At 48.9% G+C, this 21,736-nt stretch overlaps 1 protein-coding gene across 3 annotated transcripts in view; it reads right to left on the bottom strand.

The window, feature by feature from the left end:
* Positions 1 to 243: 243 nt before the first annotated feature.
* The window catches only part of GALNT17 (polypeptide N-acetylgalactosaminyltransferase 17), a 458,160-nt gene continuing 436,667 nt past the window's right edge, over positions 244 to 21,736 (bottom strand). For all 3 annotated transcript variants that reach the window (XM_066382456.1, XM_066382457.1, XM_066382458.1), the window contains 2 exons: positions 2,956 to 3,123; positions 244 to 1,885 (listed from right to left, as the gene is read on the bottom strand). In XM_066382456.1, coding sequence (XP_066238553.1) covers positions 1,757 to 1,885; positions 2,956 to 3,123 — 297 coding nt within the window. In that variant the 3' untranslated portion in view covers positions 244 to 1,756. The remainder of the gene's footprint in view (positions 1,886 to 2,955; positions 3,124 to 21,736) is intronic.

The following is a 21,736-nucleotide window of genomic DNA, read 5'->3' as shown; positions in this document are numbered from 1 at the left end:
CCAGCCTGACCCTCCTGATCCGACAGAGGGTCAGGGAGCCAGTGCCACATGCCAGCTTGCCCTGCTCTGGGGGTGGGGAAAGCGAGGGCAAGGGCAGGCTGGATTTGTCTCGGCTCCAGGCTATGAGGGCTTCTTCCTGTAATAAGACCAAACCCCCAAACCACAGGAGCCCTCTGCCACACCATAGGAAGTCCCCCAGCTCCAGGTCCTGGGGAAATCAAGAGGCAACAAGGCTGCTTTGGGAAGTGCTCACATGTTTTTATTTCACAAGGCAGGAGATGGGGCGGGGCTGACCATCAACAATGAGACATATGAACCCCAAACTGGGCGACTACAGGGTTTGGTTCTGGGCAGGACTTGGCCTTTGGGGACAGCCTGAAGGAGAGATGGGAACGGGCAGAAGGATGGCCTTCTGTCTGGGGTGCCACAGTCTGGGGCAAAGGCCCAGCTACATGGCCCCCCTAACCCCTCCCAGCTCCCCCCCCCCCAGCTTCTCAGCAGCCTCGTCCTAATCCAGGCGAGCAATGAAGCGGCAAGCCCAAGGCCACACTTCTAAACCTGCTCTACCACGCACGCAGACACACACACGCAGACACACGGGCCACATGGTGTCACCCATGCACGCACGCACATGCAGCCACGCACGCACATGCAGCCGCACACACCCTGCCACGCGCACCGCACAGGCACACATACTCGTATGCATGCACACACGTCCATATATTAACTCTGATTTATAAGTGCACCCTAACCAGAGGGCAATCGAAAAAAAAATTATTACTTTTCAGAGGGGAATCGACTGCCTTCTCCCCTGACAGCCAGCAGAGCACGGACTGAAATGAGATGAGCTCAGAGCATCCGCGAGGGTCCTGGCCCCCTCGGCTGTGCTGGCTCTGGTCCTGGAGCTGCAGGTGGGGGCCTCGCTGCTGCCCCTGCGGCAGCCTCCATGAGTCAGGGCTCCCTGTTCCCCGGGTAGATACAGCTGTCCCAGCCTGGCTCCAGCCAGGGGGCTCCTCCCGGCTCAGGCCACCCTGCGTGCTCAGCCTGTTCCTGTCTCAGCTGCCTCCAGACACAGGCAGAAGAGCTCTCCCAGGAACACGGGAGCCTAAGGAATGTCCAGGTGACCATGGAAGTGTCAGCTCCTCACAGGCCATCACAGGGAGGACCCAGGAAAATCCCGAGCTGTAGTCCCCCAGGCAGGGGGAGGGGCTGCCTTGGTGGTGAAGGGATATCCGGACAGAAGCCACCTCAGGGGAAACGGAGTCTCAGGGCCTCGCTGCTCACTGCCTGCCCTGAGCAGGCGGAGCTAGGCTGGGGCTGAGCACGGCCCCCTCACCATTTTGCTGAGGGCTGGAGTGGAAGTCAGAAGCTGCTGCCATAAGAGATGAGAAGGAGGCCCCTGCCAGTCCAGTCCTGATCGTGTGTGTGGGGGGGGCGGGGATGACAAAGGAGTGGTGGATGTCTCACTCCTTGGTGCCAGGTCCACAGCTGGGCTTCAGGAGACACAGCTCCAGGGCTCCCAGAGAAGGGCTGGGGTGGGGTGGGGGTGTTTTACCAGGATGCAGGAGCCTCATGGAAGCTAAGTGCCCGATGTGGACACAACGTCTCTGTCCGGGGCCCCCGGGCTGCCCTGGAGAAGCCCCAGATGCCCATGAGCCCCTGCTTGCTCCCAGCTGTCTCTCCACCAGTGTGCCTGGTCCAGAGCATGGCAGACCCTGTCCCGGGGGCCGGGCTCTGGGGTCCCAGCTCCTCCCCACTACTTGATGGTATTCTTGATCGTCCACCTCTGTCCTGTGCAGCTGCGGAGGATGAGGTCAATGCCAGCCAGGCCACGGTTCTCCACCTCCAGGCAGCGCCCTGTGCCCTTATTCATAATGGCTCCGTTCTGGGAGAAGATGCGGGTGAAAGGAGAAAAGAGAGAGAGAGAGAGAGAGGGAAGGAGGGAGGGAGAGAGGCTTAACCACCAGTGTCCAGCACATGGCCTCTCATAGAGGACAGTCCTACCAAAAGTCTTTCTTTGTGTCGGGGGAGGGATCATTGGGGGGCTCCTCTGGAAATCCTCAAGTTAGAAGACAAACAAGCTTCATCAATGCTGAGTGGCTGAACCAGGGACCACATGAACGTCAGTGGGGAATGGTGTCAGAATAAGGAATTTCCAGGGTTATTTGAGATCAAACTTCCTCCCTCCCTCCCTCCCTCCCTCCCTCCCTCCCTCCCTCCCTCCCTCCCTCCCTCCCTCCCTCCCTCCCTCCCTCCCTCCCTCCCTCCCTCCCTCCCTTCTTTTTAAATTGATTTTTTATTTTCTTAAGTGAAAGGAGGAGAGATAGTGAATCAGACTCTCACATGTGCCCCAACCGAAATCCCCCTGGCAAACCCTGTCTGGAGCCTATGCTCGAGAACTGAACTATTTTTAGCATCTAAGGCTGATGCACCCAGACTAACCAAACTATCTTCAGCATCGGATGTGGACACATCGTCTCTGTCCGGGGCATACCCTCTAACTAATTGAGCCACAGGCTAGAGGGGAAGAGGGAGGGGGAGAGAAGCAGATGATCACTTCTTCTGTGTGCCCGAACCAGCAATCGAACCCAGGGCGTCCATATTCCCAGCCAACAATCTATCCACTGAGCCACCAGCCGGGGCTGAGGTCTGACTTTCTTAATCCTACTGGCTGTAGGTACTTAGCAGATTTCAGGAAAATCGCCACCCCCACACTCCTTCCAAAGTTTATCAGAGCCAACCCAGCCGAGAGCTCCTGAAGGGATCCAGAAGGCTGTTTCCCACAGAAATCCCCCCACCAATTACCCCCAGATACGCTTTGGGTCCAGGCGCCTGGCCCAGGGCTGGGAGACCTTCCGCGTACTTTGCTGGGTACCCTTGGGGAAGCAGACTGTCCGGCGGTCTGAGGCATTCTCACCCGCCCTGGGGTGCCAGCCCTGTCCGTGGGGCACTCACCTGGATGAAATTCCACCGCTTGGACAGGCTACTCTTGACCTTGTCGCAGTCAAGCAGCTGGGGCAACCGGCTCTTGGAGTTGTCTACCAGGCAGCGGGTGTCGGGGAGGAGCGTGGTGGTGCCCAGGGCTCCCAAGTGCAGAAAGCCCTCCTTGGTGTAGCGGGCGAGCTGAGGAGAGAGAGAGAGCAGAGGAGCAGGGGAGCGGGGCGGGAGGTGAGACCCCAAAGGAAAACAGGGCTCAGGTCTGCACGTCTCACCGGAAAGTGCAGAGCTTTTCTCCCCCGCCCTCCACAGGAAGATGCCTGGCAGCTGATTCCCTGCATGTCTACGAAGTCACCGAGGACAGAGTGCTCTGGCAAACTAGACAAGCCCTTGGAGCAGCAACTGCTCTCCCACCCTCACCCCTGTAAAAGGAGCTCGACAAGCAGCACTAGCTGCTGACTCCTTGTTGGGCTTCAGCCCGTCTGCACCCAGATGTAGCCATAAACGTTGTCTTCCCCATTCAGCCTGTGCGTGATTCCTCTTGGTGGACCTTACATTACCCGTGCCTCTGTCAGTGCTGCAGTCCTGGCCACCATCTCAGGCCTGTCACACACCCAACTCACAAGGTGAGCCCTGCCCCGGAAGCCCTCTGCTTTGCTGAGCCTAGATGCAGATTCCTCAAGGCCAGTCCCCGATTCTTTTCTAAGCATGACCTCGGCCATGTTTCTGGAGTTCAGCCTTCTGTCCAGCAATGCAGGGGAACAGGAGTGCGTGAAAGACTAGGACAGTGATTTCCTGGAAGCCAGGCTCTGCTTCTAGCTGGCTGGGCCACCTTGAATAATTCACTGAACCCTTTTGAGTCTCCATTTCCTCCTCATTTGTAATCGGGGATTAATTGCATCTACCTTGCTGCAAAGCGCCCAAAGAGGCAGTGCACGAAAGAAGAAACAGACATTATTAAAAAGCATTCAACCTCACAGGTTTGAAAATAAATGAAACAGCAATGAGATGGCACATTAAAAAAAAAAAAAAAGAACTTCTTCCCATTTTGCCAAGGTTAGCATAAGATGAGCTAGAGGGAGGGTAAATTGTTACAACCTTGCAAAAAGGAGATTTCAAAATGTACACTTGGTGCTCTTAAAAGGTTCTTCTCCTTGGACTCAGTAATAAATCCACTTTTAGAAATCTATTCCAAGGAAATAATCAGAACTGTGAACAAAAGTTTAATACAGGTTATTTACTGCAACATTATTTATAACATCCTAAACGTGCCACACGGTCCTGGTCCTTGCTTTTTGCAAAGCAAGGGATTGTGGGAGATTGCAAAACTCTTCCTTCTGCACACGGTTACTAATGTGACTCTGCAGCACTTTCCGTCGAGTGGAGTCTAATTCTGCATATCTTGAATATTGGTGACTTGCTTTGGCCAACAGAATGTAGCAGAAGTGGGCATGTGCTTGTTCCTGAATTAGACCTAGCATACTTCTTCCCTCTTGAAACCCTCTGCCACCATGGCAGTAAGCTCAGGAATTTAGGGGGAGGTCACTGAAGACCAGGAGCCCCCAGGAGCCCTCCGCCAACCTGCCAGCCGATAGGAGATTGATGAATCCCACCAAAATCAGCTGAGCCTGGTCCAGATCACAGAACCATCCAGCTGACTTATACACACATGAGCAAAAATAAATGTATATTTTTATGCCACTAAATTTGAGATGGTGGTTATGCAGCAATAGCTAATCTATATATTAGTAGAGACGGTGTGGCCTGCCGATCCTTTCCCTAGCAGGGCTCACACAATTTCAGTGGCCTCCCTTCTCCTGCCTGTCCATGTTGTTGAAAATTCTGTATTCCAACTTTTGAACAAATAAATACGTTCACCTGCCATTCACACTCCTTTAGGGGAAGGGACTGTGTCTAATTCATTTCATTCCTTGCTAGGAGAGCAACCACAGACCAGGTGCTCAAAAATGTGTTTGTAAATGTGGTAAACATCCTCATTTTTTTTTTAAAAGAAACCTATCTACATTTCAACTCTACATGCATGTTTTGAAGAATCCTCTTTGTGTCCAGCATGGGGACAGGCTCTGGAGAATAGAAGGATGGGGCTGTGTTCCCACTGACAGGATGTAGGGTGATGAGGGCAGTGAGGGAGGCAAGCACGGCCTTCCTGTTTGTGCTTGCAATCCTAAGAGGCAGAGTGATGATCATTCATATGATTCCTAATAAAGTAAATAAGATTACCAGCTTGCAGGCAGTGAAGGCATACTCCGCACCATTTCTAAGGCTGCACAGAGGCTAAACAGTGGGATTGCCATCAAGCCTGGTGAAATAGGTGCTGTATTACTCACCCCATTTTAAATATGAGGAAACCAAGACATGAAGACATCTGGTCACCTGGCTGGGTCCTGGCCTCTCATGGGTCCTTAAAGACCCTGTGGTTGGAGGCACTGGCCCAGCAGCTGAACAGCAGAGGGGCCTCCTCCCAAGTGATCCTGTCCTCCTCCTGAGAACCTGGGCATTTCTGGCAGGAATGGTCCAGAAAGCAGGTTGGCTCAGGGACAGGAGTGCCTCTTCTCCAGTGGATAAGACTATCCTCAGGGGCTTTAAGCTCCTGGTGGAAGTTACTCAGAACCCCTCTGCTCTGATCCCAAAAGGGGAGCCCTCCTGGTCCCTCCGAAACAAGTGACAGGGAGTTTAGCAAGTGCACTTGAGAGAGATGTGGGTAGCATGTGCTTTAAACTCAAATTAGTTCCAAGTCAGAATAACTGTTCAAGGCAAAACGATAAGAAAATCAAACTCTCCTCCATCCCTCCCTAAACAATGCCTCTGAATATATTTAAATTCACCAAATGCAAAGTGATGAAAGACAGCAAGCTGCCTTTATGTTCGGGGGAAAGATAGACACAGCTGCTTATTGAAATTATGAATCAATCTATTATCCAGTAGGCAAATGAGCAGCGCTAAGAACATTAATTAACTAAACATATCTGTGACCCAGATGTTAAAAGAGCGAAGCTAAATGCCATTGGGAGTTAGGTTTTCTCCTTTCTGAGGTCTGTTAAAGTGTGAAAACGATGAGACCCAGGCCGCTAGGACTTGCAAAGGCCACACACACCAGCCCCAAGCCATGCGGGCACTGGGGCGGGCAGGGCGGCTGAGGGGGACCTGCAGGATTTCTGTCCTCACACCAGAAGTACCAGGCCGCGTGAATGGATTCTGCTGGCCCAGCCAAAAGGCCGGAGTCCGAGGAGAGGCACTGTGGTCTGAGAGGACCAGGGGGCTTCACAAGGCCCTGGGTAACCTGGTAAGCGCTGGGAACTGACAACCCAATCCCCCTTTCTGCGCCACTCCTAGGTTGGGAGTCCGCCTAGTCCACTGCTCACCACTTCCCACCCTGCCCTCCCTCCTTAAACACCTCTGCTCCCTGTCCTCAGGATGTCTAACAGACTTCCCTGCCTCCAGGGCTTTGCTCCAGCTCTTCCCCTGCCTGGAAATGCTGTATGTTGGCCTTCCTCTGGGACTTTCAGGCTCCGCACTCCTAGACCCCAGTGCAATTCTCTGCATCCCACACTGTCTTCTCGAACTCATCCCGTCATCTCCTGTCAAGTCTTTGGAGCAACATGGAGGCACACGCTGGGCGATGAGTGTTTCGGTTGTTTCCACTTTGGGCTGCTAGGCAATATGCTGCTACGAACACTCATGCATAGGGTTTTGTGTGAACATATGTTTTCAGTTCTCTTAGGTATATATCTAGGAGTAGAATTGCTAATTGTTGGGTCATATGGTAAGTCTGTGTTTAAATTTTCGAGAAGCTGTCAAACTGTTCTCAAAGCAGCTGCAGCATTTTCCATCCCCACCAGCACGAATCAGGATTTCAATTTCTCCAAATCCCAGCCAACTTTTGCTATTGTGGTTTAAAATTTTTTTTAAAAAATTCTAGCTATCCTAGTGGGTGTGAAATGGTATCCAATTGTGGTTTTAACTTGCATTTACTTAATAACTAATGATGGTAAGCATCTTTTCCTGTGATTATCAGCCATTTGTATATCTCCTTTGGAGAAATGTCTATTCAGATCTTTCGTCTATTTTTAAATTGGGTCATTTGTCTTTTTATTGTCTAGTTGTAAAAATTCTTTCTATTTCTTGATGCCAGACCTAGTTCAGATGAACAATCTGTTAATATTTTCTCCCCTTCTGTCGATTGTTTTTTCGCTTTCTTGATGGTGCTTTTCTTGAAGCACAAAAGCTTTTAATTTTGATGAAGTCCAATTAATCTATTTTCTCTTTGGTTACTTGTGCTTTGGTGTCATAGCTAAGAACCACTGCCAAATCCAAGGTCACGAAGGTTACTCCACTTTCTAAGACTATTATAGTTTTAGCTCTGCCACTTAGGTCTTTGATCCATTTTGAATTAATTTTTATACAGGGTGGGCAAAAGTAGGTTTACAGTTGTGAGTACGCAAATTATATATGTAAGATTTATAATGACAAGATATGAAAATACAGAAAGGAATTATAATATATTAAAAAATCCTGCATTATTATTTATTAATTTGTATTTCTCCATACGAACTGTAAAGCTACTGTTGCCCACCCATATACAGCATGGGTCCAAATTGTTTCTGTTTTTGTGTGGATATCTGGTTGTCCCAGCACCATATGTCAAAAACACTATTCTTTCACTATTGACTTGTTTTGTCATCACTTAAAAATCAACTGACTTTAAATGAGCGGTTGATTTCCAGACTCTCAGTGCCTCATTCTATTCCATTTATCTTGGCTACCCTTATGCCGATACCACACCTTTGTAGTAAGTTTTAGAATTTGTTCTTCTTTTTCAATATTGTTCTGGCTATTCTGGGTCCCTTGTATTTTCATAGAAATTTTAATGGGACCTTTTTTTTTTTTTTTTTTTTTTTTTTTTACAGAGAGAGGGATAGACAGGGACAGAGAGACAGGAACAGAGAAATGAGAAACATCAATCATTAGTTTTTTGTTGCGCATTGCGACACCTTAGTTGTTCATTGATTGCTTTCTCATATGTGCCTTGACCGCGGGCCTTCAGCAGATCGAGTAACCCCTTGCTCGAGCCAGTGACCTTGGGTCCAAGCTGGTGAGCTTTGCTCAAACCAGATGAGCCCGCGCTCAAGCTGGTGACCTCGGGGTCTCGAACCTGGGTCCTCGGCATCCCAGTCCGACGCTCTATCCACTGCGCTACCGCCTGGTCAGGCTCATATAAATTTTAGGATCAGCTTTTCCATTTCTGTAGTAAAGACAGCTAGAATTTGATAGCGATTGCACTGACTCTAGATTAACAGGAGAGCACTGCTACCTTCACACAGGTGGGTCTTCCCGCCCGTGAACCCAGGATGCCCTTTTTGTTTAGGTCTTTCATTCTTTTCAACAGTGTTTTCTAGTTTTCAGTGTACAAGTCTAACTCTGTTTTGGTTACATTTATTCCTAAGTATTTTGTCTTTCTTTACGCCAGTGTAACATTACTGTTTTCTTTCTTTCCTCTTTGGGATGGTCATCGCTAGTCTAAGCAGTGTCATCTTCAGGGAACCACAGGCTACCATTTGGGTACCTCATCGTCATCCAGAACTGCTGGTTCTGCCTGTCCCCTTGGTCCCTGCTTCCAGGAGGCCAGGGCCAGGTGCCAACTGCCCTCACCCACTGAAGACCCACCCATATTCTACCGTGCCTGGGCCTCACCCCTGCTCTCTCATCTTTTCATTCACCTCTTGTGACTCTCTGTCCGCCAATATCCTTCCCACCCCTAACCCTTAATCTAAATCAGGGTCTAGATTTAAAAACTGTGTCCTTCCTCCTCAACCCCTCGTGTGGTGCCCTGGGCCTTCGCTGCCCTCAGAGGACCTTGTCTCCCACTCTGTTCAGAAGTTCTCTCTCCGGCTCCTCAACCACTTGACTTCCTGCACATTTCTTCACTCCCTTTCAGCCTCTTCCCTCTCCTCATTCTGCAGGAACCTAATGTCATTATTTCTCCCGCCTCTTTCATTTCTTCCACGCTGCAAACAAACCCAAACCTTTCTGCCCAGAAAACCTCTTCCAGCCACAGCTGTTATGTCCGAATTTTGCCCTTGAATTTCCTCTCTCTAATGCCTCCAGCGCCTTGCAGTTTGACTCCGACCACCACTACTCATGGCAGTTGCTCTCTTGAAGGTCAACAAGACCCATTAATTGCCAACTTTAATTGCTTTTTCATCTTCATACTGGGCACTGCCTGGGGGCCGGATGCTGTGCTGGGTGCAGGTGACAGCCCCTCTTCCCTGTGCTCTATTCTCATGGAGAGCTTGCTATTCCCAGGGCTTTCGGTAGTATCTGTATGGTAACTTTGTTAATTGTGCCGAATTTCTCTCCCCGAACCAAACTGTCGCCTCAGTTCCAGATTTGTATAGCTAAGTCCTCACTTGACATACTACTTGGATGTCAATAATCATTTTAAATTTCCATGGCCCAAACCAAAGTCCTCCTTCCCTTTGTACCCTTTCCTGACCCTCATCCAACATCTCTTCCATCTTGGTAATGACAACTCCATTCTTCCAGTTGCTTAGGGCAAACCCTCTGGCTTCACTCTTTCCTCGCCTCTTCCTCTGACCACCATATTCAACCCATTAGCCAAGCACATCCAGATTTCACCTCCATGGCCTGTTTCAAGCCACCTGGATCTCTCGACTAGATGAGTACAATGGCCTCGTGATCCGTCTCCCAACTTCCATTGCCTCCCTTTCATTTTCCGAATGAAGTGCATTCAGAGTGACCACTTTTAAAATATTATATTATTTAAAATGATATTACTTTAAATTGGAGTCTGGTCATGCTATTCCTCTGCTCAACATCCTCCAAAGTCTTCTCATCTCACCAAGAATAAAAGTCCAAAATCTTTCCTATGGACGACAAGGCCAACACAGTCTAATAAAAGCCCCCTGAGCTCAACTCCCACCATGCTGGCCCTTGCTCATTCACTCCAGTCACCCTGGCCTCCTTGCTGGTCCCTTAACAGGACATGTTTTCTCCTGCTCAGAGCCTTTGCACCTGCTGGTCCTTCTCTCTTGAATGCTCTTCCTCCAAATATATGAATGGTTCACTTCCTCACCTCTTTCAAGTTTCTGCCAAAAGGCCGTCTTCTTGGTGGTTCTTTCTCTGCACCATCTTATTTAAAATTTCACCTCTACCTGTTGCTCCTTCTCCCTTCCCTTGCTTTATTTCTCTCCAAGAACATATTATCTTCTAATAGACTATATATTTTCCTTATTTATAGAGTCAGTTGCCTGGCTTCCTGCACTAGAATGTGAGAGGCATGAAGGCAGAGGTTTTGTCTGTCTTTTTGGTTTTTGTTCACAGCCTCAGCTCTTAGAAGAGTGTCTGACACACAGGAGGTGCCCAGCAAATTCTTGTTGACATCAAGAGTGAAAGACACAGTACCTGCCTTCAAGGAGCTCACACTTTACTCAGGTAGGCAGGGAAGGAAAGAGGCAAGGATACGACAGAGTGTGAAATGATGCTATGATATATACTGTATGTCTTCTTAGAACCAAAACAGGAGGAGCCCCAATCTGGAAGAGGGAGGGCAGAGGCGGCTTCCCGGGTTGGGGGGGGGGTGTTTAGGTCAACCCAATGAAGAGGAGAAGGCAGATCAGACCAGACAAAGCAGGAAACTGTCCAAAGGCCTGGAGACCAGGGGAAATGATGGAATATTAACAGCTATGATGGGGCAGAAGTGGAAAGGGGTGAGTACAACGTAGATGAGACTGCACCATACGGACACATCATGCCCAGAAATTGAGGCTCTATCATGAAGAAACATATGACTTGTAGGAGGATGACCGCACTGACTGCTGAGTGGAGAATGAATAGAAGCAGGGCATGATAAAAAGTCCAGGGGCTGAGAAAGGACGAAACTCAAGTGGCGACACTGAAAGTGGAGGGACCATGACAGATTCGAGGGTGCATCCAGGTTAAGAATGACTCTACCTTCCTGGCGAGGTGACTCTTTCACCACCTGAAAGGACACTTCATCTTTAAGAGTGCACCTTGTTTGGAAGGCTGCTTTGTCTGACACTAATGTAGTCATGCCAACTTTCTGCTCTTTGGACTTTGCCTGCCGTTCCCTGTCCCGTTCTTTTACTTTCAACATTTGTCTTCCTTTGTGTTTTAAATATGTCTCTTGAAAACAGAACACTACTGGAATTTAAAAGATTTAAGCTTGCACAGTCTCTGTCTCTTAACCAGAAGAATTAGTTTATTTTTAAAAATTATTTGGACTTATTTGTACCATCTTTCTTTGTACTTTCTGTGTATCTAGCCTTCTCTGTTTGCTTTTTTCCCTCTATCTGCCTTTGTTTGGATTGGTTGTATTTTTGGTTATTTGTTCAAATGTTATCGCATGTCATTGTTTCCTTCTACAAACTTGGAAATTATATTCTATTTCTATTTTTTATTGTTTACTCTTGAAATTTAGCCAGTAACACCCTTAGCAAAATCTAGTGTTATTCAATATCTTAACATCCACTTCCACTCAATAAAATTCAAGAACACTAGGATGCAAATCTGATAACCTCCTTCTAACTGTTCAGTCTTTTGGATGTATTTCCCCAGGGGGATAAAGAGACATTATTCTTATTATTTTAGTAAGAAATATTTGTTTAGATTTACTTAGATGTTTACAAATTTCTTTATTTGGGATTCATTCTTGCTTCAAGACATTCTTCTGGGCTCACTGAAGTACCTTCCTTAGAAGTTCCTTTAATGATTGTTGTGGTAAACCCACTCAGACTTTCTTTATCTGCATATGTCTTGGGGTGATTTGTTACTCAGCAAAAGCTAATGGATAAAATTGCTTTTGTGCACCTAGAAAGTTTAACTAATTGGATTTGTTGTAGATGATTTATCTAGTTATATAGTTCTAGAAAGACCTTACAAATTATCTAATCTGCTCTAGTGTTGGTCACTATCTCATCATCTGTCTATATGCTCACCTATAAAATGATGGCCAAGCTGCTCTCTGTGGAGTTTGGCACTTCAGTATGATGCTCACTGTTGCCAAGGTAACCCTGAAGCATGTGTTCACGCACCATCTGCTACATAGGGGCCAATGCGTGAAGCTTCCTCCTCTGAGTCCGTGACTGCCTGAAGCTTGTTGACTCTCACTCTTTCAGTTATCCTCAACAGACAACTGAATTGTATCACCCTGATCTCTCCCAGGCTCTAGGTTTATAGACTTGAATCACCACTTTATGTAAACTTGAATCCCTCCTTCTCCTTTGTTACTAATGTTAAAAGTCTTACAATTCCTCCCTCCATGTGTCTCTTTTGTATATTTCCACCTAATATCCCAGGTGAGACCCATCTGGGACCTAAATTTCTGCAGTAGCTTTGTAACTGGACCTTCTACCCACAGGCCTTTCCAGTTCCCATCTGTCCTACCCAATCCTGCAGGTTCAAATCATATCATCTCTTGCCTCAGCCTTCAGTTGCTCCTGCTGCCCACTGATTTAAGAGCAAATTTTTACCATGACATTCCACTACGGGGCCCCAAGATGCCTTTTCAGGCTTAACCAGTGGTGGGATTCAGCCGGTTTACACAGGTTCAGCAGGACCGATACCTAATTTTTTGTTGAGTTTGGCGAACCAGTTGTTAAAATGGCACTTGTAATCAGGATTCTCTCTAAGGGGGTGCCTGGCAGCCACCCAATGTGGAAATCACAAGGTTACGTTCCTTATTCTTTTCTAACATTCCCCTGTGCAACAGCGTATTCTAAGCACCTATAGAAATGTTCATTCCTCTATAGGTGAAAAATTTGCAAGTGAGGATGCCAATCAGCAAGCCATATGGAAATATCTTAACACTTTTATTGCTTTTTGTCAGGTATTATTTAACAGTTTATCATTAATATTTTAAAACTCATATCAATCTAGTTTTGTGTACCTCTTTTATTATTCTTATTTAAGTATTGAATGCATGAAATAATAAATTATATTTTGGTGTACACACACACACACACACACACACACACACACACACACACACACATTATACTTAAAATGGTCATTAGGGCAGAGAACTAGTTGTTAAATTATTGGAATCCCATCACTGGGCTTAATTCTTAGCTTCTTGGCTTAGTCTGACAAGTGACTTGAGATTTCACAAAAACAGCCAAGAATCTTCCCTAAATGGAGGATATCCCCACCCTACCCTACCATCTCCACTGGTCCACAAAGCCCCCACCCAGATGGGATCTCTTCAACTTACATAATTATATGTTTTATGAATGTATTTTTTCATGCTATAAGTTTTTGTTGTGGTTGTTTTAGGCTATCTGTACCCTACCCATTTTTTTTTATTTTATTTTTTTTGTATTTTCCTGAAGTTGGAAACAGGGAGGCAGGCAGTCCAACAGACTCCCGCATGCGCCAGACCGGGATCCACTCGGCATGCCCACCAGGGGGCGATGCTCTGCCCATCTGGGGTGTCGCTCTGTTGCAACCAGAGCCATTCTAGCGCCTGAGGCAGAGGCCATGGAGCCACCCCCAGCGCCCGGGCCAACTTTGCTCCAATGGAGCCTTGGCTGGGGGAGGGGAAGAGAGAGACAGAGAGGAAGGAGAGGGGGAGGGGTGGAGAAGCAGATGGGCACTTCTCCTGTGTGCCCTGGACGGGAATCAAACCCGGGACTCCTGCACACCAGGCCGACGCTCTACCACTGAACCAACTGGCCAGCCCCCCCCCCCCTATCCATTTTTGTACAGCATAAGGACCAAGAAAAGTATCTTTCAAAAAGTGGATGCTCTATAAATGTCTTTTGAATTGAATGGAATCCTTCTAGGTTTGGCTGCTGGGCCCAAGAGGAGAAATGAACATCATTAGCCACAACACTAATGCATTAGGGGAAAAAAACCTCCGAGCTCAAATACAGTTAATTCTCATTTAGGAGGAAAAGAAATTCTATTTAAGAAGATCTAAGAAGCACACACAAGTATTAACCCAAATTTAACAGCCTTGAGGGAAAACTAAAACATTCAGGGTATGGCCAGATAAACAAAAGCCAGCCAAATAATTGTGGAATGACTCTGGAACATAGCAAAATCCATTGGAATGTCAATAAAAGCATGGCTTGCAATTGCTTTCGTGTTAAGGGTCTTTCTCATCACTTTACAATCAGCCCTCGTCAGTGTAGGAAACCATGGCTAAATGAAAAATGCAGTGTACACAGCTTCTACTCAGGAGTCGGAGAGATGGGTTCCATCGATTCAAGCCTGCTTCGGAGTGAATTTCTTTGTTGTGTGGCTAGAGATAACAATGGTTTCTGGTGACTCCACGGGTGCATGCATAGTCTCAAAAACAAACAGCCTTTCTTTATCACTGTCTGGGGCAGGCCAGCTTCCAAACTGAGTGCAGAAAAGAAAGCAATGTATCCACAGTGTATGTTAAAGTGATCGAGTGGTGGCTGTCTGGGAGCTGGGGTAGAGAAGAGGGGCCGGAGGAATTCTGGGGGAGGGGGGATGAAAATGTTCTGTATTCTGATTGGGGGAGGCAGTTCCCAGAGGTGTCCACCTATCAAAATTCATCAAATTAAACTCTAAATAGACGCACTTTATCGTAGTTATCTAATACTTCAATAAGGTTCATTAAATATATCTATCTGAGAGCTCAGAAGGCACGTTAGAGAATCAGCTGCTTTTGCAGGGAGCCAGTTCCGGGAGGTGGGATGGTCCCGGGGCCTCCCTCCTCAGTCTTCTCCCTTCCCTCCCTGGTGACTCATCCTGCTGTATTTTTGTTTTTTTGTATTTTTCTGAAGCTGGAAATGGGGAGAGACAGTCAGACAGACTACCGCATGCACCCGACTGGGATACACCCGGCATGCCCACCAGGGAGCGACGCTCTGCTCACCAGGGGGCGATGCTCTGCCCCTCCGGTGCGTCGCTCTGTTGCGACCAGAGCCGCTCCAGTACCTGGGGCAGAGGCCAAGGAGCCATCCCCAGCGCCCGGGCCATCTTTGCTCCAATGGAGCCTCGGCTGCGGGAGGGGAAGAGAGAGACAGAGAGGAAGGAGAGGGGGAGGGGTGGAGAAGCAGATGGGCACTTCTCCTGTGTGCCCTGGCCGGGAATCGAACCCAGGACTTCTGCACGCCAGGCCAACGCTCTACCACTGAGCCAACCGCCAGGGCCTCATCCTGCTGTATTAAAGCCTCACGGTTTCAGAAAACGCGCTTGCTAATTAGAACGAGTTGGGAGACGTATTTGAGCCATGAAACCTTGGATCAATTTTCCTGCAGGGAGAGGTGCAGGAGTGGATGGATCAGCAGCAGGGCCAATGGAGGTGGGAGGGTGGCAGGGTCTGGCCCACAGAGCTTTACGGAGAGAGTCAGGGCCTGTTGGAGAGGGGTCTGAGTATTGGGAGCCCCATCAGGAGGGTCAGAAAAGCCAACGGGGAGAGGGGATGGTGAGCAGTATAGCTGACTGTAGCTCCCAGGGGTCAGGAGTCCATTTCCATGCATGCCTTCTAAGCTCACCCAGATTGCTAAATCGTTTGGAGCAGCAAAGACTCCGATTTTTTAATAGCAGGTGCATTTCTTTTCTGTTTCTGTGTGCACAGTAGGAGGGTAGGATTGTATCCCGGGTACAGCATGGAAGTGCTGGCACACACTCCGCTCCCTTTTTACTGCAATCTTCGTTCAGTCCATCTCACTTCTTCATTTTGCCAGTTAAAAGGGCATCCCTGGCTTTGTGCTGTGTCATCAAAGGGGCAGAATATGATATGGTTAAGGACCCAGACTCTGAAGCCTGCTTATGAAATCCAAGCTCTGCCTCTTAATGGTTTTATGAGCCTAGGCCAGTTACATTAGCCCTATGGGACTGTTTCCTCCTCTTCAAATGGGGATAATTGTAGGATTTGCCTCATAGGGTAGTTATGGAATTAAATGAATGAGAAGAAGGGGGCGTGGCGCACTGTGAGCCCTGTAGGCCTGTTATTCTCATATCCTTAAGCAGCCCGCAGTGGAAGGCGGGGCCGGCTTCTGCTTCACGGCAGACTTCTGTTCTTCCCTACAGGCTTCCGTGTGGCCTCATGGGGCCAGCAGTTCCCATCCCTAGCTCCTTCCTGGCACTCAGACACTCTAGCTTCCTGTCCTCTCCCAGAGCCACTCGTCCCCTAGGACAGGGGTTGCTGCCCCAAGCACTCCAACAATAGTGCTAGGGAGTCAAGGGCCCCCAGGCAGGTGTCCAGCTCGTTGGGCTCTCTTGGGCTGGGTCAGTGGCTTTCTTGTGTTGGACCCTTGACCCAGGGAAGGCTGGGGGACCGCCCCTTGCTCTGCCTCTGTGGTTCTTTACCCCTCCCCCAGTTCCCTTTCCTAGTTTGATCCAGACCCGACATGCCCTTGCCTGGAACAGACCAGATTCCTGGAAGGCTCAGCCTCGCACAGGACTGGTGGCACTCAGCTCAGCAACCCCTGTACCACCTGTTGCCCCAGGTACTTAGCTCTCGTGGCCTCCCATCCCTGACCCGCACTGTCGCTCACCCCTCCGCAGTGGGATCAGAAGAGCTGTGCACGTTCCCTGGCGAGTCCCTGGCAAACCCTCTATTCTACTCGATCAGCCTTGGCCTCCAGGCACTCGGAACCTTAACAGAGGAGGCAGACGTGGGCCCGGGTATGGCGTTCATGTGTGAGTGGAGGTGAAGACATTCGGACATGGACCCAGCCCCGAGACTCACTGCCATTCTACTCCAGGCCTTGTTTTGGGTCTGTTCATTTGCATAATGTCATTTAACTAATGACAATGACCTTAAAAAAACGTGGGTGTACTTTCCTTTTAATACTGTCCACAGAAAAGACTATTTTTTTCTCCTGATTCTAGAAGTCAGAACTCCCACGAGCACAGTGGCTGTTCCCTCCTCACTGTGGACCTCTCCAATGGGACGGGTCCCTCTCCCCTCACGCTGCTGTCTCTGTCCTCCCCGCTGAGCTCAGGGACCTACCCTGGAGCTTGTGCCGGGCTGTGGCCAACCTGCGCTCACCTCACGGCCGTAACACAGGCCTGGCTGGAGCACCTGGCTCTTCCTGCCAGCAGCTAATATGCCATGTGACTCTTCACTCAGCACTACGCCTTTGTAGATGGCCCGCCATGTGCCCGGACCTCCTTGGTTGGAAAGAATACTTCCTTGAGCTTTGGGGCCTTTAGCGTTGTGAACTACGCCGGGTGAGCTAAAAATTGTGGTTCTCAGAGGGGTAAATCTGGGCTGGCAGCTCAGTCGATTATTCCTATATTTCTGTCAAGATAAATTTGTATATTTCTCTTGGAAAAAAGAAAGAAAGGCCTAAATTTCTGCTTTCTTATCCCATACTTTGGCCCAGGGGAAATTTAGTTTTGTTCAAATTAAGATTACAGAACAGTTACTTCCCGAGCATAAATCCTCAGTGTTCTCTACATTTCCCACTAATGCTTGAGAAATGCAATTAGTTCCCTCCTGTTCAGTTTTTCACTCCCCTTCACTCTGGTTAAACGTGCTCTCCAGCTCTGGTCCCCCGCTGCCATACCACCTGTCCTTAAGCTTCCGGAGAGTTCTCTCTGTCATGTCTCTACCTCCACACCTCCCTTTCTCCTCTGCACCCACTCTGGTCTGGCTTCCACTCCACGCTCACGGGAGTCCTCTCACCCATGGTGGCTTTGTTACTGTGTCTAACCTGCAGCGTGCTCTAGCTTCTCTAGGCACCAACACCGGGCGCGACTGTTCCTTGGTTGGTGTGACAGGTCTTTCTGGTGTCCACTGCTCTGGCTCTGCTGCCCACTGGACGCGGAGCTGCCCTAGGGTTTGTTCCAGGACCACTGCTCTGACCTCCCTCAGCATACACCCGGGAGCCCCGTCAGTCCTCAGCACTGGGGTGGAATGTCTGACTGCCTGGAGGACATCCCTCCTGGGATTCCCAAAGCCCTCTCTCCCCAAAGCTCACGTTGCCCCAATTAGAACTCATCTTCCTTCCCCCGAAACCTTGGTCTGTTCATGGCCAAACCAGCTATTTATGTGGAGGGCACTGAGGTTGAGCTGACGAGCAGCCATTCTGGTGCACAAAGCCTTCCTGCAAGGCTTCCTGGGGTTCACCTTCAAGATCTGGCTGGCTGATGCTTCAGTCTCCGTGGAGGGGCACAGACTCGGGCCCTGAACAGATTTCACGGACATGAACCTAGTCTTCTGGGAGCAGTCTCAGGCAGTCAAGATGATGGACAGGAGTCCCATGAAAGCAGGGCCATCCCCTATGATGCTCAGCCCCCTGAAGCTCTTAGGAGGCCATGCAACCAACGTCAGTGTGTACATGGCACCTTTGGTGGCCCCCACGTGGGTGAAATTCCAGCATGTTATCTGACCCACGGTACTTTACCTGAGCCAGGTAGATGGTATGATGAGGACAGCCTGAGACATTCTGCTACCCACATCTGGTCTTCCTCTGGCCTCCTCCAGTGGGCACCCAGCCTCCCAAGGCCCTGACATCCTGGACCAATGGCCTGAACTCCTGGGCCCACCTTTAATTCTGATTGGCCACGCTGTTAGACATCCTCCATTCCAAATAAGCAACATATTTCAAAATGATCATTCAACGGACAGTGCTGACCCCTCAAAAAATCGAAACTCTAAATGAGCCTGACCAGGCGGTGGCGCAGTGGATAGAGCGTTGGACTGGGATGCAGAAGATCCCAGGTTCGAGACCCCGAGGTCGCCAGCTTGAGTGCGGGCTCATCTGGTTTGAGCAAAGCTCACCAGCTTGGACCCAAGGTCTCTGGCTTGAGCAAGAGGTTACTCGGTCTGCTGTAGCCCCATGGTCAAGGCACATATGAGAAAACAATCAATGAACAACTAAAGTGCTGCAACGAAAAACTGATGATTGATGCTTCTCATCTCTCTGCGTTCCTGTCTATCCCTCTCTCTGATTCTGTCTCAAAAACAAAACAAAACCTCTAAATGAGATGGCTAACTAACGTTTTGCACTAGTTCCGCTGCACCTTGTAGTGCTAACGTCCTGAATACCTTCTCACCAGCAGCCTCTCCTGCCCCTTTGTGACCTTCAGAAGGACACGTATTGTTCCTTTATTAATTCAGTGATACAAAAACAACCTAAAAAAAACCCCTGAAATATATCTTCTTAAAAAAAAAAAATTAAAAGCAAGCCTCCAAAATGATGATAATAGATGTTTCAGGGTGGTAGGATTATGGATAACTTAAATTTGTATTTTTTAAACTCACTGTAATGCTGTTGTGTCTTTAGTAGAAAGGGAAAAGCTTAGCAATGACTTTCTTTGAATCTAACAGCCCTGGGATAGGTAGGAATGTTCAGTTGGAATTGTGGCCATCACCTCTTTGTTCAGTCTGAGTCCCTTATTCCAAGCCTGCCTAATGTGTAACACAAACGCCTGCCTGGATCACTTTTTGTGTTTGGAGAAAAATCAACTAAAATTCTAAGGAGGTATGAAACTTTTAATTAAGACTCTCTATTGGAAAACAATTTCTGACTGTAATTCTGATTTTCTGGGAAGATCGCTTCTCAATCCATTCTAGGAAGAAAGAAATAGTACAGAAGTTCCTCCTTAGCCCAGAGTCCTCCTTGAGCAAGACCAACGTCGCGTGCATTTATTTCTGCACGCCACCTAGGAAATCAAGCGTTCAGCTCTCTGCGCCTGGACTTTGGGACCCGCTTTTAGGGATAATTAGAAGGAGGGTACTGGAAACTGGCACTCGAACAGGGAAGCCAAGCAGATGGCAGAGAAAGAGTCTCGGGTCTGTCAAAATCTTGGGAAGCAGAAAGACGGTAAGCCTGCCCTCAATGGGACCTACAAAGAGCACGGGCACCGGGGAGGTACATGCCTGCTGATGGAGGCAGGACCCAGCAGGCAGGAACGCACGACCCTGAAATAATGAAATCAGACATGTTTTGAATATCTTTAGAGAAGACGAGGCAGAGGGAACACAACAACAACAGAAAGCCTCTTAAATATTCCCGCTGTCCGCAACAAGGCAGGATGGATTTCTGAGGGTCTCACCCGCGTGCAGGGGAGGCTTTTACCATGTAGCCTAGGACCCAGGGAATGGAAGTGAGCAGTGCAGAAACTCCGGGGCCTCGCGCCTCAGGAGTGGAAACCAGCACTGGTGTTTGCTCTGCTGTCTTCCCTTGTCCCTCTTTTGTGGGTGCAGTTGGTTTTCCCAACATAAAACGTCCCTGCCCTCACTCCCCCAACCCCGTTTGCCTACAAGGTCTAAAGCTCCCTGCTTTGACCACCACGGTGCTTCCCAGGAATCAGAAGAAATGACTGGGTTTGCTTCCTACCCAATGTGGGAAGCCCTTGCCCAGAAGCCCAGGCTTGGTTTGTGGGGCCATCTTTCCCGGGATGGTAACTCTAATGTGATCTCAATGGCTCCATCCCCTGAACCCCAACCCTTCCATGACTTGGTTTGGAAGCCGAGAGGCTGCTGGATGTCATCAGTTCTTGCGTTTCCAAGCTCCGTCCTCATGCTAATAGCTCGTCAGAACCCTGTCACTCCAGAGGGGCACTGTGCCTTATTGGCACAATGCATCATCATGACAAGGTGTTGGATGATGTATCGCTTAAGAGATGAAGCCATCAGAGAGTAAGTCCAAGATCAGATTAAATTTAATTATGAGATAAAAGAATTCTCTTCTGTCATTCTGGTGATTAATGTACTGAGGGGAGGAATGTGAGCTTCTAGAAAAGAGGGGAAAGAGAGAGACTAAAATGTATTGACAGAAGGACAAACAGAAGGGACTTGGTGGTGACCTCCCTGGAGCCCGCTGAATCTGCGTCCTTGGCACAGAGCCTGACACCCTGCAATTCCTCTCCACGGTGCACACCTCATCTTAAGAATGTCACACTACAGCCAGTAGCGGCTTCAGAATGCTCCTGCGAGTCCCCACTTCACTCGGACCCTGCGCTGGTCACGCCCTGTCCACGGCCTGGGCTACTGGAGAGCTGTGGCCCTCAACTGGGAGGATCCCCGTCGCAATCAATGGGGACGTTTCAGGTTAGCACATGCGCCGCCATCCATGTAGGGGCTCCCGTGTACAGCCCCAGTTAAAGCTGGTCCTCAGATCTGCTGTGTACAGAGCACGTGAGGCAGAGGCAGGGATTCTCGACGAAGAGGCTCCGAGAACGGAGGGGGTGGTGGAACAGCTCCGTATCTTGCTTGCGGTGGAGTTACTTGACCATGTGTCTGTCAAAGCTCACCAAACTAGACGTTACAAAGAGTGAATTCTGCAGCTATACATTACAAAGAGCCCAATTATATAAATACTCAAATAGTATTCTAAATTTAAAAGATTAGTTTGGGACACTAAGCATAACCTGGACCTGTTGGGCAAACAGAGACTGGCTATCACTACGATGTGTCTGACACATAGCTTTGCCCATAACAGAGGACCAATGAGTGTGGTGATTGGATAAAAAGCACTTCAGATGACTGTTAACATGCAGATTCCTGGGTCCCACTTTCGGTATGTCTGGGCTGGGACACAGGGGTCAGCATTCGTGAAGAGCTCTTGGTGGCTAGTGAGCACTCCCGTGGACCACACTGGGTAGGAAGCCCTGGGCTCTCAGTCCTCTGTCCCTGCCCTGGGGGCCAGCCTCTACCACTTGCCATGGCCAATTGCTTTATAGTCCCCCAAATATGGTGATGCCCCCCCTTGTCTGACGTTCCACCTGCCTAGCAATGGCCTTTTGTGTTTGCTCAGCCCTTCCTAGCATGGCCTGCTGTAGGCCAGATGACAACATCTGGGGGTTCAGG

This window comes from Saccopteryx leptura, chromosome 4, assembly GCF_036850995.1.
Source record: "Saccopteryx leptura isolate mSacLep1 chromosome 4, mSacLep1_pri_phased_curated, whole genome shotgun sequence".
Lineage (NCBI taxonomy): Eukaryota > Metazoa > Chordata > Mammalia > Chiroptera > Emballonuridae > Saccopteryx > Saccopteryx leptura.
This window is presented reverse-complemented; position numbering and strand designations above follow the sequence as displayed.